General features: G+C 39.2%; 1 protein-coding gene across 5 annotated transcripts in view; it reads left to right on the top strand.

Annotated features, from left to right (window-relative positions):
* The window catches only part of AFTPH (aftiphilin), a 51,266-nt gene extending 39,280 nt beyond the window's left edge, over positions 1 to 11,986 (top strand). For 2 of the 5 annotated variants that reach the window (XM_019635394.1, XM_019635401.1), the window contains exons 8-10: positions 362 to 445; positions 4,365 to 4,488; positions 10,859 to 11,986. In XM_019635394.1, the coding sequence (XP_019490939.1) occupies positions 362 to 445; positions 4,365 to 4,488; positions 10,859 to 11,003 (353 nt within the window). In that variant the 3' untranslated portion in view covers positions 11,004 to 11,986. The remainder of the gene's footprint in view (positions 1 to 361; positions 446 to 4,364; positions 4,489 to 10,858) is intronic. The other 3 variants (XM_019635410.1, XM_019635427.1, XM_019635418.1) reach the window with 3 other exon arrangements.
* The last annotated feature ends 7,895 nt before the right edge of the window (positions 11,987 to 19,881 follow it).

A 19,881-nucleotide genomic window follows, 5' to 3' on the forward strand; every position in this document is an offset into this window, starting at 1 on the left:
GGGTTGAGATTAAAGTATTGTTTCCCTTTAACGGGTATATTTTCCCCTTGGTCTTTCTGGTATGGCTTCGAGTTTTGATTGAAAGAACTGAACTCCTAACTAAAACCTTACTAAGTGTTAAATTATTTACATTGTACATGAGAAAATGTACATCGAATTAAATTGTTACTTCAGAAATGTCCTTAGTAATGAAAAACTAATACTGTACACATTGTTTTAATGTTGATTTAAAAATGTGTAATGACTACTAATTATAACCTGCATGTTCAAGTGTGTGTCTTACCCCTTTTTACACATAACCCCTCCTCCCTTGGCTTACCTTCTGTGTGGCTGCCTACCAACACGGTCACTGAATTTCAAGCTAGTGGAGGTTCCACTCTTCTGAACCTTGATTTCTTTGGGCCCGTGGATGACAGTAGCTCTAGCAGCAGCACCACAATCCCAGGTCAGCAGAGTGTTAAAACCACAATTCTAGTTTATTTACTAAAAGCATGACCACATCACTTGACTTTCCTATAAACAAGGAAACAAGTAGATTGTATTCTCTACGATGTCTTTCTAATACTTTTCTTTCATCTATCGTTATTTTCTAGTAGTTGACTTTAGCAAATGACTTTTATGAAATGTATTTTAAGGAAAGCTTTCTCAGAGTGTATAATATTCAGAGCCGAAAGTAGTTGCTAGGAATAAAACAACCCTAATGTCTTTAGACAGTTAAAGGCAAGGGATGTTTTTTCCATGTAAGTGAAAAATGTGATGTTTTATATGCTTAATTTTTAAAGCATATTCTATAAAGCCATTTGAAAAAATAGAAGTGTAGAGACTTAAGAATATTTTAGTACACAAAGATAACTTTATATTGTTGTGCCTGTGATAATAGAACCTTTACAAATTCTAGCATTCAATTAGTTGTTTGTTAGTATTCCTAAATGTATAATTAGGTGTCAAAATGTTGGAGTCTAGCACTTAGTTATATAGTCCCACATAGAACTATTACTGTTTTTATGTAGCTCTTAAATATAAAGTATATTGTTAGTTTTCCATGGAGAAAAAGAAACGTTACAAAAGTTAATATCAGAAAATAATTGCTATGAGATACTAAAAGTTAGAAATTAAACCTTACTGGAGTGCCTGTTAAATTAATGTTCAGCCCTGCAAAATTTCAGTTCATTGACCAAAGAACTAATGTACTTTGTCATTTTCTAACTGAATAAAAGATTAAAATATAATGGCATTTTTATGTTTACATTTTATTTTAAATGATTTTAATGAGTCTCTGTCATCCCAATTTGTGATCTGGTAATCATATCCATTGATCACCAGACAGCCCTTGGGGTGCTATATAGATGCTGATGCCCAGAATGCATAGCAAGGATCCCTCTCTGTCCTCCTAGTGGCCAGTTACACAGCCAGCCTGGTTCCTGAGAATTTGTTGGGTTTGTTCTATTTGAGTAGAAAACCCTGCCACTGACTTCCAGCAGCTTAGGCACCATGGTGGGAAATGGGGGAGAGTAAGAGTCAGCTAAGGGTGAGCCTGGGACAGTGATGCCCTTCTCCAAGTTCTCCTTATGGAAATCTGATCCTGCTATAAGGAAGTTCCAAGGCCATTTGGTAGAATGACTGGGTTCCTCAAATCTAATAAGCCCCTGTTTATCTTGTTCATTGTTTCCAAGATTTTGCAAGCGTATGAAAAACCAATCTGTGTTTGGTTTTGACTTCAAAATGATATTTTACTGTTTACTTAAATTACTTCTAAATACATTTGAGCTATGGAATGACCTGGGTGAGCTAATTAGTTGTTTTAAATACTTAATGGGGCGAGGAGGGGGGGAAACTTGTGTATCCATTTCCTTATTACTGTATTCCCAAGAATGAATTACCAAGTCCCATTTTTAATTTGCTCTCAGCTTTGTTTTGTCATGAACTGTATTATAATTTAAATGAGGTCACTATTTTTGGATGCCCAAAAACCTGGTTTAAATTTAATTTTTGGTTACATTTCAAATTCAGTTAAAAACCATCCATAGGAGCACAAATAATCTGACCATATAAAGAAGTACAGAAATGACCTGAAAACCAGGCTCTCTACCCAGCTTCAAGAAGAACAAGTGATTTCAGCATAGAGCTGTAATGGAAGGAAATTAGCATGGTCAAATGAAGTCCTCATTACTTTGGAACGTTTTAAATATTTTCATTCCATATTTTCATTAATATGCTCTAGCTGCTGTAGAAATTTGATTACTATAAAGTTGCTTTGGCTTCTTTTTATTGCTGTTGGTTGTTGTTAAAACTTACCATCAAGCTACAGGTATCAACACCTTCCTTAGTATTCCATTTCACCCCTTGCTTGTACTTTTTCTGACTTGTTTCTGGGAAAGTCATTTTGTCTTAGCTTGCGGTTATTTAATTATTTTGTGTGTGAGACTTAGGAGGTTGGCATAGAACTTGGTTGGCTAGCTTTAGTTATATAACTAAACTATGCCTCATTAAGGTTCTATAAAAAAAATAAAAAAAAACTCTTCCATGAAAATAATTACTCTATTAGTATAGAGCAGGTATCTTGTTTTTGAAAAACATAAAAGATAGCCATAATACTATTTATTTTTCTTTCGTTCTTTTTGAGGATAATGTTTGTTTTGGGCTAGGGAGGTTGATTTTTTTCTTTTTTGGTTACTTTTTTTTAATCTCCCACTGTACTGTTTGACAGCCAAGTAGCTGGTATTTTACAAACCCAACTAAATTTTTACCAGCACTTTCCTGTTGCCAGTCAGAATGCAGTTGTTTATTCTGCATTATGCATTAGACATCTACTGAAATTTTGTGGTTACTTGGAATCTAACTTTTCATAGTAGACGAAGGAGGTACTTTGGGTTCATTTGATCCCTTTACAGGCATCTGTAATTTTTTACATTTTAATTGCAACCTATATACTTACTATAGAAATACAGAGAAAAGGCTTTTCAAATATATTTTTGAAACTGTACCTTAATGAAATATTAAGAACTTGGGAGAGTCAACAAACATTTTCTATAGCCTTCCTCCCTGTTGGACATGGTAACTGTGGAAGCTGCTTTTGCTTGTTTGATTTCTGTAAACATCTGAGATCTATGTTTACATCTGCTAGTCATCTATCCGCAAAGTTGATTAATAGAAAGCAGTTCCTGGTTTTTTTCTTAACTTTGAAATATCCTAATAGGAGGAAATTAGTTAATATCAATATGTATTTATATATAATTTTATCAGCTGATCATAAGGGCTTTTTTAGAAATTATAAGTAAAGATTTATGACGCTCTAAGACATTTTTCCTTACAGTCTGCTTTTCTGTTATACCCTGAAAGTACTGAACTTTTCATCTAGTAATTTGCTGGGACCAAGTAGAATAAAGGATTAAATTTTTTTTTTTCTGATTATCTTGATTATCCAAAGCTTAGCTTGAGTTGAAATATTTAATTGTTTTTTTTCAGTGTTTGTGTAGTCATCATATTTAATATATATCCATATTCAAGGGAAATATAAAAACATATATTTTAGTGAAGTCAGGTAAGAGAAGAAGGATTTTTATAGACTTTTATAATAAATCTAATCTTCTAAAAGCTTTGTTTTGAATTCCTCTAACAAGATGTTTGAACTGTTAGCTACTAGATATAGATATGAGACTATAGAAATACAATTAACCCTTGAGACAATTTTCATTTTATCCAAAAATATTTTTTCACTTTTTCCAAGAATATCTTATCCTCCCTACTTATTACCTGAAGAAAGAACAATTCAGTATATAATTTATCTTTAGTAATTATTTGAAGCTTTGAGTAATATTTTCTGTCCTCAGATTGGTCAGAATATTTAAACTAACCAAATCATTTACCATATTTGAAACTTTATATTAGCTTCTAAATCTTTTGATGCGGAAGAAAATTATGGAGGAAAATGGTCAGGGAGGTAGGGGAAACAGGAGGTTCAAAAAATGAGATTAACCAATTTAAAAATTGAGGTGTCCTATTGTATAATAAATCATGTGTATTCCATTTATAAATCATTGTTAACTTCCATGTCAAACTATTCCAAAATTGAGCAAGTTTTCTATAGCAGATAGAACTTTTAGAAGTATTTGGATGGTATTATGTTAGATAAAGGCTATCTTTATACCGAAGTAGAATTTTAAAAGTATTTTCCTACTTTATAAAAACTGTAAAGTGGGACTTATACTTTAAAAAATAAATGCAATAGTACAGTGGACTAAAGATGTGTTGTGCTTGCAAAAGACTCAGATGTTTACAGAACGTTTGCCTTGTGCATCCTGGATTGTGGCTATTGAGTAACCCACTGCAGCTTGCCATCACTGACTATCATTTTATACTATAAGGTGTCGACCCAGAGTTGTATGAGTTAACAACTTCTAAGCTGGAAATCTCCACCTCAAGCCTCAAAGTGACTGATGCTTTTGCGAGACTCATGTCCACAGTAGAGAAGACAAGCACATCTACCAGGTAAACAGCTAGTGTTCATTACACCCTCATTTTCAATTCTGTTAAAACAGCCCAAATGGAAAAGCACATAAGTTGGCAGTATTTCAAATGTATTGTTATTAAGTATTAAAATTCACTTTATCTTTGTAAAAACCAATTGATGCCTAATTCCAGAAAATAGTATCAAATTATGTTTAATTATGAACTTGATTAGAGCAGGGTTATTTCATAAAGAGACTGGAAAGGGCTAACAGATGTGGTTTTTTTCTCCCCCCACCCCCACTTTGTAGAGAAGACTCTTAAGTATTAAGTATTGAAATCATAAAACCATTATAAAAACACTCGCACTTGTCCTTCATAACTTATGAGAAGATCATCTTTGGGAACCCAGTCTCACACTCCCAGAGTCACTTAAGCTAATCTTTTCATTTCCAGACTAAGATAGAGTGGGGGATGACCACTATTTTATTTTCTGCATTTTCAATGGTGAGCCGTATCTGGTTGCTTTACCAAGGTTTCTGTTAGCCCCTTTAGGCCTTTAGAAAATCAGTTATTCTCAACGTCAGAATCAGATACAAGGAATGTACTTGGTTGGGCCTTGTGTTTATGATTCAGGAAACCTTTAGTTTTTTGTAACTAAGCACTGGAATAAGCCATTATTTTAACTTGTTAGCCATAGAATTAAGCTAGTTCCTAATAAGAAGCTAATTATTATGAGCCGGTAAATCACTTCTGCAAGAGCAAATATTGGTTGATTGGCGTACCAACTGTGCTGTCCCAAATCCATGACACATGAGCATTTTAAAGTACATATATTTACCTGCTAGTTGTCATTTTGACGGAAGTATTATAGCTCTTTCTTCTGAATAAATACATTCCACTTACTTGTCAAATTCAGATTAATATTTTAAATCAGTGGTTCTGTAGCAAAACATTCATTTAAAACAAACTTTTTTCTTGCAAATAATGCTTACCTGTCTTAAAACTTTTGCTTGAGTTATCACATTGCCTTTTAAACTCTATTGTATGCTTAAGTATCCATTCATTGAACCGATATTTATTATTATTGCTATTAATATTTAGAATTATCAATGCTGTTAATTATTTGTTTTATAACTATGGATACCCTTAACTTTTCCCTGGAATGGATTTGCAGCATGCAAATTGTTGTTTGTCCACAGATTCTCTGCATTGTTCTTCTCATTACCCCTATTTCTTTGTAGTAATGCTACCTGGCACTGTTAAAGCCTACTATTAAGTGAACCTACTTGTAAGTGAGGCCATTGTGGGTGTTTTGCTTGCTTTCTAATTTTTTCTCTTTACAAATCATTTTTTCAAGTTGAAATTCTTCTCATACAAATTTCTCATTCACTTTTTCTATATATGTTAACCAAAAGCTAATGCACATTTAACTTAAAAAAAAAAAGCGACTGGCACTTTATTGTTTGGGCTTTCCCCTGCTGTTTTTCGAACAATCTTTTCTAAGGGCAATCTTACTGTTTACTGTTTCCTTACTTTTTTTGCCTGTGCAGTCTCACTGAATAAACTATAGCCAAGTTTTGGTTGGAAATCCCAATGATGACAATTCATGTTTTGTGCCATTAGGAGGAGCTCTAAACCACACTGTTTGTTAACTGCTCTCCTAACTTTTTAACTCATTCTTGAAACATGCTGTACACTTGGGAATTTTTCCAACCGTATAACTTCAAGAAGTTATTTTCATTTTTCCCTTATTCTATACTATTATGAAATGAACTAACACTGTAGTGTGTATTCTATCTAGGGTTAGTATTATAGCTGCATTGAATTACACTCTAGTACCTGTTCAGCTTCATATTTAAAATACAATAAAATGAAAAGAAAAGAAGTTGCCAACTTTGTATTTTCTGTTTTGAGGAATTAATTGTTTGAAAACGGTGAGAAGTGCAAATATTCACAAGTCTTACAATTAGAAAGTAATACTTTAAAAATACAATTAGAAAGTAATATATGAGTACTTCTCAGTTGTACAGTGAAGAGATGGGGGCGTGGCATAGTAGCTTTAGAAAGCATTTTATGTGTCTTTGTTGTTTTTAGGTTTTGTTTCATTTTTCTTTTTGTTTTTGAGTAAATTATAGAATGTAAAGCTCAGCAAAATCTTCTTGGCTCTTGAAAATACATAGAAGATAGAGTAGAAAAGCACTGAGCAACTGTAGGGTAAGAAAAGGTTAAGAAGCAGTGGTCTAGGTAAAGGAAATTTGATATGTAACAAACGACATCCCATACTCTTTTCTGAGTGCCTTTGCGTGTGTAAGAGAAAGCACATGTGCTCTTCTCTTTCCATACATAGGTTGTGAAAGTGACTTCTTGCTTTTTAAAGAAATGCAAGTTTTTAGTTTTAAAATACTTCCATCTTCTTGCATACTTTTTCTAATATAAAGAAAACTTCCTTACTAATTTTAACCAGTGAATAGCCAGCTAGTTAGTAGCCACAGACCTCTAACTGAAATTTATACAAGCTAAAGGACTAGTTGTCAAAAGGGATACATCTTTTTTTACCTTTTTAATTGAGATATAATTAACATACCATAAAATTCACCCTCCTCAAGTGTACAGTTCTGTGGTAGTTAGTATATTCACAAGGTTGCTCAACCATCACCACTAATTCCAGAACGTATTTATTGCCCCAAAAAGAAACTCCAAAGTCATTAGCCGGTTACTCCCTATCTGCCACCTTCCCCAGCAATGACTAATCTTCTTTCTGTCCTATGGATGTGCCATTCTGGTTATTTCATATAAATGGAATCATACGGTATGTGGCCTTTTGTGTCTGTCTTCTTTCACTTAGCATGTTTTCAAGTTCAGCCATGTTGTCGTCTGTATCAGTACTTTTTATTCTTTTTCATGGCTGCATAATATCCCATTGTATGGACATACCATATTTTGCTATTCAGTAATCAGTTGCTGGACATTTGGGTTGTTTCCACTTTCTGACTAGTATGAAAAATGCTGCTACATTCATGTACAAGTTTTTGTGTGGACAAATGTTTTCAGTTTTCTTGGGAGTGGAACTCCTGAGTCATACGGTAACTCTATGTTTAACTTTTTGAGGAACTGCCAAACTATTTTCCAAAGTGGTAGTACCATTTTACATTCCCACCAGTAATGTATGAGGAATCTAATTTCTCCCATTCTCACCAAGGCTTGTTATTGTCTGACTTTTTGGTTATAGCCATCCCATTGAGTATGAAATAATATCTCATTGTCATTTTGATTTGCATTTCCCTGGTGGCTGGTGATGTTGAACATCTTTTCAGGTGCTTATTGACCATTTGTATTTCTGTAGAGAAATGTCTATTCACATCCTTTACCAATTTTTTTAATTGGGTAATTTGTCTTTATTGTTATAAGAGTTCTTTACACATCTGGATACTTTACGTATTCTGGATCTTTATCAGATATATGTTTTGCAAATATTTTCTCATTCTGTGGGTAGTTTTTTCACTTTCTTGATAGTGTCCTGTGAAACACAAAAGTTTCTTAATTTTGATGAAATATACAGTTTATATATGTTTTCTTTGTTGCTTGTGCTTTAGGTGTCATATCTAAGAAACCATTGCCTATTTCAAAGTCAGGAAAATTTACACCTAGGTTTTCTGCTAAGAGTTTTATAGTTTCAACTCTTATATTTGGGTCTTTGATCCATTTTGAGTTAGTATTTTAATATGGTGTAAGATAGGGGCCTAACTTTTTTCTTTTGCATGTGGATATTCAGTTGTACCAACACTGTTAAAGAGACTGTTTTTCCCCCATAGAATGGTCTTGGTGCCCTTGTTGGAAATCGGTTTACCATAGATGAGTGGACTCTTATTTCTGGACTCTTATGTATTTCTTTGACAAAAAGAATAAATCTTAACTAAAGAGAATATATATTAAAACTAGGTCATTGCCTTTGGCTTTGAGAAAAGATCATGATATAACTTTATTTTCAAATTCTCCTCCAGCATTTTCTTCTTATATTTTAAGAAAACTAGATCACATCAATGCATAGTGACTACAGATAAATGCACAAACTATAAAATCTATGTAAATTGTTTCTTATTTACATAGCTTCATATTGCCTTCAAGTCGTGCATCTGAAATAAGGCAATTGGTAGAAATCCTAGAATAATCTTTACCAACCATTCCTTGAGTGGAAGCTTCTTCCTTGCTCTCCTTTCCCACACTTTAACTCCTCTCCACAAATGAAGAAGTTCATTTAGGTGCAGTTTTGTTACTGTTTTTAATAACCTTTTATTATTATAGAAGTAGATATATTACAGAAAGTTAGAAAATATAGGCAAACAAAATTTTAAAAATTTAAGTATCCCATTCTTACCATTCAGATCGCTATAACTCCTTAGTGCATATTCTTTCAGATCTTTTTCTATTTAAATCTACATGTACGTGTGTTGCTTCAACCAAAAATGAGATTTTATGCTCCATACTGAATTGAACCTACTCTTACAGTCAATGATCTCCATCTGTCAATTTTAGTAAATTTTCATGTCATCAAATACCCAGGTTATATTCAGATTTCTTCAACAATGTCCCTTCTCTCTGCTTTGTCCAAACCAATAATTAATCTAGGACTATTGCACCTGGCTGTTATGGCTTTTAAGTCCCTTTTAACCTAGCATATCTACCCTCATCCCTTTTCTTTGTTTTTCAGTTTAATAGCACTAGCCTGTTAAAAAAGATTAGTCCAGTTGTCCTGCAGAATATCCCAACAAATCTCTGGATTTGTCTGTTTGCTTCCTGCAAGTAGTATTTAAATAAGTTTCTCTAGTTCCTTTATTTTCTGGAAATTATATCTAAAGGTTTGATGGAGTCAGGTAAATCATTTTGGCTAGAATACTTCCTAGGTGGTGTATTACATCAGAAGACACATAACGTCCGGTTGACTCCATCATTAGTAATGCTAAGATTGACCATTGGTGAGAGGCTGACCTTTTCCATTATACACTTCCAGGTTTTCGCTTTGAGAGTAAAAAGTGAACTGTCTGGTTTTACTTTATATCCAGTTCCCCGTCAAACATCCATCTAATAGTTTTGTCACCATTTAAGTGCCATGAAGTGAAGAGTTTAACCAGAAAATGTTTGAAGGGCTGTTTCATTCTTCTGAGAAGCCTTAGAGCTGAGTTCAGTATTGATTGGTCTGCTGATAGTTTCAGTGTGCCTAAAGCTCACCCTCCTGTTGAAGAACTTTGGTCCTAAAAGTCTGAAGTTTTATTTTTTCAGTCATTCTATAAAATCTTGATTTCAGCCTGAATTCAAAAGTGGTAACAACAGAAAAGCCTACTTAATAAAATAAAGGCCTGCATCTGTCTTTTCTTGCTTTATCTCCTAACTTCTTGCTCCCCATCTCAAGAACAAAGAAAATATTAAGGTGGAAGAAATAACTTGTGTCACACCTAACAGTACCAACTGTCCTTTACCATGAAACAGTTGGGCTTTTTAGAGTCAACAATTTTAAATGTACAGTGGTTTGAAATTAATATCTTTATGACTACAACTATTCTTTCAATATATTTAACATCCTGGAAAAAATAAAGGTTGAATTACAATCATGTGCTCAGTTGGAGCCACATGTGAAGCTCAGTTGGCATTTTCTGTGGTTCATCTACTAGCAAGACCAGGGGTTCTTCACACCTGTGCTAGGCCCCAAAGTGCTCACTTCTAGTCCCAAGGGCCAGTGTAGCAAAATGAACTTCATCTTGAGAACCCCCAGGATCTAGAGATTTCCCTTCTTCCTGAGTCTTTCCTGCCTGTGTACATGCTCAGCATCAGCAGCCAGCCTCGCACTGCTGCTGCTGGACCAGCTGTCTGCGTCCCAGTGAGGCCGAGACTGGGTGGTTTCGAGTTGAGGGTTTTCTCTCCTGGAATTCCCCCTTGGGGACAAAGGGTGCCTGAGGTTAAAATGACTTACAAGTTCTTGTGCCAGACATACTTTGTCTTATATTAAGGTAATTTGGGTAGTTTCACAGGGAGCAGGGGGAACTCCAATTGGGTGGAGTGTTATTAGGGCTTCTGAATTGTATTTCTGTTTAGTAACATTTTACAAATATGCCTCAGTAAATGCTCCTAGCCTTGAGTAAAGCTGTGAGCTGTACATGGGAACACATGAATGTCTGCATGTACATGACGAGCTGTAATGAACATACATAAATAGAGCATGCATCTTCCTAGGAGATTTGGCATCTGGCACCGGAAGCAGACAACACAAAAGTATTATGAGGTACAGGAACTGGCAGAGAAAAAGATACCCAAGCCCCCATAGATTGCTAACTGACTATGTTGAGAGTGGACTTTCTCCCATTTGACCTACAGCAAAGTCCCATTAATACACTTCTCTTTTTTCATCTGTCAATAGGAAACCGAAAAGAGAAGAGCACCTGAGTGAAGAAGCCATCAAGGTGATAGCTAGCCTTCCCGACTTGACATTCATGCATGCCAAGGTGTTGATGTTCCCCGCCACGTTAACACCTTCCACAAGCTCCCAAGAGAAAGCAGACTGATAACTGGTGTGAATCAGGCAGTTTCAATTGCTTTTCCTTCCCTCCATCCCTTCCCTACCATCAAAAGCATACCTGCTGTAATTAAAACAAAAAAAAAATTCAAGTTCAGCTGATTTGTTGGTAAGCCGCACTAGGAAGGTATACATAGTAATGTATATTTATTTACATACTGAAGTCCTAAATTTATATTAGAAAAAAATGTAAATAATCGGGGGTGAACATTTTTGAAGATTTATTCTTTTTGTGTTGCTGGGGTGTATACATTTATGTCTTTGTGAAATACACTGGTGGTGTCCTTCTTACAAAACTTTTGAAATAAAAAAAAGAAAATTAAAAACTCAAATCTCCACTGTCTGTGAAATCCCCTTCAGTCTTTTCAGATTCCACTGAATGTCCTATTAATTTTTCATGTCCTATCTTGAATTACTTTTGCTATCATAAATAAGCTCCAAAGTGCCCATTTAATTTTTTTAATTTTGTGTGGTGGCTTTGTTTCAGATCTGGCTTTTGTTAACATTTTTGTGCTCTTTTTTAATCTTTTCAATCTGGCGTATTGCTGTTTGACCTTTTGCAAGGTACTTCATCGATTGCTCCTTTGTTACAGGGTGTGGCTCATTGTCAGAACTTGATTGGGAGGGGTTTAAAAAGATTGTGTCTGTTTTAAATCAGTTTGGTTTGGAGAAGGACCAAATTATACGAATGTCTTACAATGAAATTTACTTGTTACTGATTTTTTTTGTTCTATCATACCACTATTTTTTGAGGATTTTGCACAGTGTAAAATGACATAATCATAGATTGCTATGGTTTAGGCTGTACATACAGTAAAAACTATGGGTTTTAAATGTTTGGGGAAATTCCTATGGAAAAAAGAGAGACGTAGAAGAACCTCTAACAAGGGTAATGTGCATGCCCAAGTCTTTTGAGATTTCAGCGTGTAAATTTCCTTTTAGCTTACACAAAAATAAAATCATTTAAAAGAAGTGTAGCCTGGCGTCTTTGTACTTTGGTATCGGGGGGAAATGTAATGAGTTTGCATATGACATTTATTCCATCTTATTGTATTTCAGTCCAGAGGATATCATTTGGTAGGGCTTCCACTTTGTTGAAACCAGGAAGAACTCTAATCTGGCCCATAAGAGCTGGATCAGTACTTCTAGTAGCTGAGCTGTTTTTATGTAGAACTTGAGATCATTAAAGAAGTTCCCATGATTCATTATAATGTATCTTCATCAGAATTGGCAAGGTTCAATAGGGATTTGTAGGGAATTATTTTCTTTCCAAAAAAAATATATGCGTGAAATTAAGGTGAGCAGAAAATTTCTAAAAAGTAATTTTAAAATACTGTTACTAAATATCGCTGCCCCAAAAAGCCACATGATGTCTTTCATTAGAAATAAGCAGTCAGCCCAACAGCCTATCTGCTATGGGAATGTTCCCGTGGAACCCTTTCGCATTGCCATCATTGACAGATTCCTGTGTTGCCAGGTTATTACACGAGCCGTTGGAACAGTTGCCTGAGTGTAATTTAGGTATGGCCTGGAGTGGCCATGCTGACCCTCCAGTCCATCTGCCATCATTTCCTTTTCTGTGTGTCTTTTTCAGAGAAAGGTTTCCTTCAGAATAGTCACGAGTCTTCAGTGCCCAGTGACCTTCTGAATGGAAGGATAAGATTATTCTCAGCAGAACTTTACATGTTTCAGTAACTGAAGCTTAACAGGCTGCTTCTACAGTACAGTACAACTAAACTAATAACAACCTTCAGCAACCTACGTTAAGAGCCTATTTATTAGCTGTGTTTCTGTGAGGAAGTTAATCGACTTCTCTGAGCCTTAATTATATTATCTTTCAAAATGGGAATGATTCTACCTGTGGGGTTTATGTATTAAATAATAAATGTAAAACACTTGTCACATGACTAGTAAATGATACAGCATAGGGTCAGCAAAATCTATGAAGGCCCCGGAAGTCCTGGTAGATTTAAGAAACACTTGTAGAAAGGAGCACTGGAAATAACAAGTTGTTGCCTTGTTATTTTAAAAGTCAAGTGGGCCTTCCTCATGAAAGTAGTCCTGCTTTCATGACTCAGAACCTTACAACCACTCTTAGATAAGCCAGATTTCCCTTTCATTTTTCAGATTGGCCTTTGATGTTTTAATCACAATAGGTACATTGATATTGGGTTGTCATGGGTTAAAGTCAGCACTCCAGTCTTGAGGACTAAAAGTGCTCGGCTGTTTTTTTGCACCAGACCAGGACTCGAATTGCCCCCAGAAAGCAGTAGCCCTGGCTGCTGGAGCAAGAGCCCTGAGCATCCTGCGATGTCAACTAAGGGAGAGGCTGTTGGCTGCATGCTTGTCTTGGTCATCAGCTGCCCATTCGTCTGAAAGTCATCCAAGAGGAAGGACCCTGCAGAGTTAGAAGAAACCCAGGAATCAGCGACCCTAAAAGCCCAAATCACACACAGTGGGGCCTGGTTTAGCAATCAGCTTTGTGTCGTTCACATCTGAAAACCAGCTCACCCATCCCCCTAGAGCAGCGGGTCTCAACCTGTGGGGCGCGACCCCTTTGGGGGTCGAACGATCCTTTCACAGGGGTCGCCGGGGACTTGTATGTGGGCGTATCTGCATGTGGGCCTGGAGACGGATAGAGGAGCAGTGTCTCAGAGGAGCGATGTCTCGGTTCCTAAGACCATAGAAAAGAGGTGTTTAACGATGGTCTTAGGCGACCCCTGTGAAAGGTTGAGAACCGCTGCCCTAGAGTCTCATCTCACTTGATGGCCAAATCCAAATAGCCACACATAATTCCCCAGTTAGTCCAGAGCAGATGGGGAAGTTTAGGAGAAGCTTCCCTGAATTGAGTCATGTGTCACTACTATTTTTGAGTCCTTTCATATAGAAACGTGTTCTTCCCTCTACATGATTATTGGTGTTCTTTATTTAGAACTTGTCACCTTTTCGATCCCTCATATTTCTTAGTTAGGATTTAGGCTTTAGGCTGGGCTGTAACAAAAACCCAAAAAACTGCATTTCATGTAATAAGACTCACACCTTTGTCACATTGGAACTCTGAAGTGGGAATGTGTCATTACAACTGGATGGGGTATCCCGTTTATTTGGCAGTGGTTTGTTTTTTCTTAGTGATATACAATATAATGCTGCTGTTGAAAAATGGTATGGTGACGGTGAAAAATGGTAATGGTGGCTTAAACAATAGAAGCTTATTTCTCTTGCCTTTAAAATGGGAGGAAACAGTTTGGGGCTGGTGAAAAGGCTTCATAAGATCATCAGAGACTGAAGTGTTTACTATCTTCTGTTCTCAACACATGGTTTCTACCTGATGGCTCAAGGTGGCTGTAGATGGTACAATCACCATCATCCCTTACGTTACAGCCATCAGGGAAGGCATTCTCCCTCCTGTTAAGGACACTTGCCATAAAGTGTACATGACATTTCCGACCACACTCTATTGGCCAGAACTTGGTTCAGCACCATATCTAACTGCAAAAGAGACTTGGAAATAACATTTATTCTGGGTAGCGATCCAAAAAGGAGTCTAGTAGTAAGGAAGAAGGAGAGAACAGACAACGTAAGACAACCAGAAGTTGGCCATGCTTTTTTTTCACTTCTCAGCCCTTGCAAACAGTCTAATTGAGCTAAAGGAATACATAGAAACAAATTCCGGATCTTTGTCTCCAGCTGCAGCAATGCTTCAGACTGGATCTGTTGCCTTCCTGGTGCTTTTCCAAGGCAGAAAGAATCTGCAGGGAGCAGCACAGGTTTACTGGGACCTTGGCGCGGAAACAAATGCTAAGACAAACCATGGATGGAAGAAGGAAGCAGCCTGGTAGAGTGAAAGAGGCACTGGATTAGACCAAGAGTTGTATGTTCTAAATATAATTCTGCCACTCATCAGCTATAAGATCCTGGATAAATCCCTTTTCTAAGTCTCTGGTACTTCATGCATAAATGAGGGGCTCGAGTCTATAGACTTGAAGACTAAGGTAGAAAGAAACCTTAAAGAATCATAGAATTTTAGGGCCCGAAGATGGGCTGGTCCAATGCTTTGCAAACCACTCCCAGGAGCCCTGCTGCAGCGTTCTGGGAGGGCTCAGCCCTGCAGTGAGGGGATGTCCAGCAGCAAAACATTGGGCTTACGTATGGCGAGGTGCAGAAGATTTCATCCGATAAAGGGTTCCATTGCTACCAAAAGTTCAAAACCAATGATGATTAAATTCTCAAGAGTTGAAGAGATTGAAGCCTAAAAAGGAAATGGAATTACACAACATGACACATCTATAACCAGAGGCAGGACCTTGTTATACCAGTTTTCTTGACTCTTGGCCTTTTCATTTACACCCTCCTGCATCTCCTGAATCGGTGGCCAGTCCAGCCTTTACCTGAACATTTGTAGGGACCACATATGGGCTTAGAAGCTCACAAGGCCACCCTTCTGTTCCCAACCCCCGCCCCGCCCTCTTCCCCTCTCCCCTCCCAACACACACACCAATTGTTAGGACTTTTCTTGAGTGGAAACCTACGTCTTGATAACCTGCTGTTGGTTCAAGCTATCCGCTCTCAAGCTGCATGAGATAAACCTAATCCCTTTTCCATAAATATCTGAAGGCCACTATCATGTTAACCCGTCCCCTCCCTCCACCAGGTTTCCCATCACGACATGGCTTTCAGGTCTTTCCCATACTCATCATTCATTCTTCTCTGGACATTGTCCCAGTTTGCCAAGGTTCCTCTTAATGTGCTCCCCAGACTGGACCAAATGGGGCCTCATCACTGGCATGGGGCTCAGATTTATTTTATTTCAGACTCTTCTTTTTAACTGTAGCCAAAAATTGCACTGCTATATATGGCGACAATGTTGCCTCTTCAATTCATTGTGTAAACAGCATTTTCCCCCTAGCTGTCATCAAGCCAGATTTTCTCTATCATCTATTTGTGTCATTGAGTTTTTAGATCTAAAAACAGAGTTCTACATTTATCCTTTTACAACTTTATTTTGTTCGTTTTAGACGATGATGTCAGCCTATCTCATCAAATTTTACTTGTACCGTCTAGCATATAGTCTCTCCTTCGTTCCCCATCTTTGTCATCCACAGATTGATGAAGAAGCTTCAGGATCCAAATCACCAACACGAATGTTAACCAGTAGAAACCCTGCAGCTCCCCTCCCAGTGTGCGAGGAAGGCTTGGCATAGGGCTTCTCAACACCATGACACCCACGTGTCTCCACCCTGCCCCGCAGATCCTGAGAACAGGCGAGGTCTTGCCAAATTCGGTCACACTACGCCTGTGGCATTTAATGAACCATCCTGAGCAATTCTACAGACCATCTCCAACACCTCATCCAGCTTGAAAATTTCGGTGACCTAGTGACCCAAAAGAAGCATAAGGGTGATAAAATAAGTAGAAGATAAAATGACACCTACTCAGGATGGGAGATTAAAGAACACATGTAATCACAGACACACAGTAAGCGCTCACTGGATAATTTTGGATCATCACTCATGCAGGCCCGTATTCCGTCACCGATGATGCAGATAAAAGGCTGATGGTGGGAGAATATGGTTCTCTTCCTGACTGCGTTAACAAGTCAGCCCTCCGGAATACTCAGGTCGCCCTTCGTGTAGCTCTTCCGTTTCGTTTATCCATCATTTTAGCTTATCTGTTCAGCCTGGACTAACTCTGTGGATGGCATTTTATATCACCTCACATAATATTTTATTTTAAATTTACCTTGTTCAGAAACTTTCCCCTTCCTTCAGTTTTCCAAAAACAGGATTTAGGGGCCAAAACAATGGTCACCTTATCTCTACCCTGAAACGTACTGCGAGCGGTGACTTGAGCTCCTTTGGCTTTCACCCTTTTGTCCCACAACCATGCTCCTCTCTTGAGTCATTGTCTCTCTCCCGCGGGTCAGTGACCAGGGTTATGAAAGACCCCATGGGTCACAGAATAAGAATGGGCTCTCTGTCACCAGTGCTGTGTCTGCCTCAGCAAAGTGTTTTTGTCTTCCACAGTATTTCCTATCTGGCATCCTCAATCAAGACAGGTAATAAATGTTCTTTGTCAAGAGCCCCTCCCCGAGCGCTGCACCATGATTCTGACTGCCCCCTGGCCATCCCCACCCAGACATCCTATAGACTCCAGTGTTTAAGCCTGGGCACCACACATCCACGCTCCTACCTGCCTCCCCGCCCTCTGCCCAAACCCCTGCCACGCTCCCTGGCCTTGTCGGGCTCCGTCGCCACAAAGTGCCCAAACTCCAAACTCACTCTTGGCCTGCTCCCTTTCCTCACCCCTAATCCTATTGATTCTAAAATCCTATCAGTTATACCTCCTAAACATCCATTTCCTCTCTCTCAGGCCCCCCTTAGGTGACTACTGTAACAGCCTCCACACGCCCCTTCCCCCACCTTCCCTCCTTCCCATCTCATCTTCCGCTATGACAACAGAGTGCTATTTTCCTGTTAAAAATCTTCCATGGTACCCCTTTGCCTTCTGGACAAGGTCTTAACTCCTTGGCATGTCGCAAAACACCTGGGACCTTTGTCCTATCTGGGCCATTGGTTTCTGCCTTGATGGCAGCTCCTCGCTGCTGGTGACCACATGCCTCGGAGGTGGCCCAGGCCAGCACCTCTCCCAAAAATGCTCTCTCATCATGCAGCCAGTGTGACTTCCTCTAGGAGCCTTTCTGGACCTTCCCTCTTCCTCCCCCACCCCGACTCCAAGCATACACACACAGCGGGCTCTCCAGCCTCCCAGAGTGCTTGGCAAACCTCTCCGATAATCTAATGCTCAGAATAAGCCTAGTTTACATTTATTAAGGGCGCTCCTGAGTGCCAGACACAGGGCTTTGCACATATCCTGTCTCTGAATCCTCCCAGTAACCATAAACGGTACCTGAACTATCTCCAGTTGACTGGTGAGGAAACGGAAACTTGGAACATTATGTAACTTCCCCAAGGTCATTCAGCCAGGAAGCAGAAGATCCTAGAACCCAGGTCTGTCTGATCCCAGAGGCTGAACACTTAACTACAGAATATCAGCCTCTCAGCATAATGAGGGCTGTCAGAGCACCTGTTGCCTTCCTGTATGATGACCAATTCGCTCATCTTTCTGCCCCCGGCTGTGAGCCCCTTGAGGGCAGGGACCTTGGTACCTGGCCTGGCGCCCTGATGTGGGCACACTTTCACCGTGTCTGCTTCTTCAACCAGGTTACGCATGAGACCCTCCATGAAATGGAGGGCAGTCTTTCCAGAATCTGTGCTTTGCCTCTGCCTGCAAATATTGTGAAACCCACCTCAAGCCCCACCTGAATTTTTCCAAAACATATTCTATTTTATCCCTCACCAACTCAATTCTCCAAGCTCTGAAGCAACCCCAAACACCAATACTAACCCCATGGGGCTTCCATTTTGCTAAAAACTCTTTGTTTTGGTTCGTTTGTTTTTGTCTAAATCCCTGCTTTTTGCAAGCATCATGTGGGGGCTGAATGTGAGGGGATCTCAGGGGCTCCTGGAACACAGATCTGTAGCCCACACCACCTGGTGGCCTCTGGATGAAAGGCACACAACTGTAAGAGCCTCCCAAACCTGGAACCGTCCTGCCCGTTCCCCAGAGGGTGCCCTGAGTGGATGTTTGTGGGAAACCAGTAGAGATGCTTTTCGGTCTCTGAGCAAGGCTTTAGTGTGGCTCACAGGAGCTCAGATGACCACACTCTCGGATCCTCAGACAAAGCTTGGTATTCCGGACAGGAAATGTCCAGCTGACAGTCATTAAACTTGAGTGACACAGCAAGGGTTCCTGAAGGCATGCTCTATGTTGAAACCTACCCAGCCACCCGTCAGCTTTCAACATCCCGTTTACTCCACCCCTACTTTTCTTTTCTATATCTTAAGCAGGGCTTGTGTGTTGGGGCTCAAGGTGGTGTGGGCATGGTGTGGGGGATGGGGGGAGGTTGCTCCTAACTTTGACATTCTGGGCCTGGGCTCCCCATCATGGCCACAGGACCCCAAATCCAGCAGGATTATTGCTACACCAGGGGTTCTCCTTTCATTACAAATTTAAGCCCCAGCTAAGCGGAGACATTTCCCTGAAGCCAGTATTTTGACTCAGTGGGAGGAGAGAAGTGTGGCCGGAGGACCATCCAAATCCTCAGTTAATGCTCTGGCCAGGGGGAGCATCCGTTTGAGTAGGGTTACATTTTGTTTCACTTTATTTGTGATCAGTTGCCCCTGGAGCCTGAACTTTGATCTGGGTGAGAATCATTAATTCATTAGCTCAAGAGACTGACCCAGACCAGCATCCAACCTCTCATCAGAATAAACTATTCTCCGTTGACTCAAAGAAGGAGCCTGAACTCTTTCCCCGGTGACCTAATATTTGCCCCAGCAGCACCCCTATTCCATTCTGGCCCCTTCTCCCCCACCCTGTTTAATCGCCATTCCTGGCTGCCCAGATCTTGTCAGTGCAGCAACAGCTAGAACCCAGAAAACAGGGAGGCCTGTTTCCCTTCAGCTACTATCTTGTAACTCCCTCTTAATTTACAATCTGTTTGCTGTTTCAGATGTTTGGAAAGAAAACGCCTTAGTCAGCAGCTCTGGAAAGCTTCATTTTCAGTGAAATCTGGACTCTTCTTTCCCACCCCCCAGGTTTGTTTTTTGGTTTTGTGGCTGAAACCTAACATCTGTGAGGCAGGCAGGAGCTCATGGGCCCTGGTCGCCAGATACCTGTTGAAAGGATGCATTCAGAAGTAGAAAATCTGGGCAGAGCCCACCAGTGACAACTGGTACTTATCTAATACCAGCCTCCACTAACCAGGAGATGGGCAGGCAGCCGCCCCAAGAGAGGAGCAAAGACAA

The sequence above is a fragment of the Hipposideros armiger genome, unplaced genomic scaffold (genome assembly GCF_001890085.2).
Source record: "Hipposideros armiger isolate ML-2016 unplaced genomic scaffold, ASM189008v1 scaffold_2, whole genome shotgun sequence".
Classification (NCBI taxonomy): Eukaryota; Metazoa; Chordata; class Mammalia; order Chiroptera; family Hipposideridae; genus Hipposideros; species Hipposideros armiger.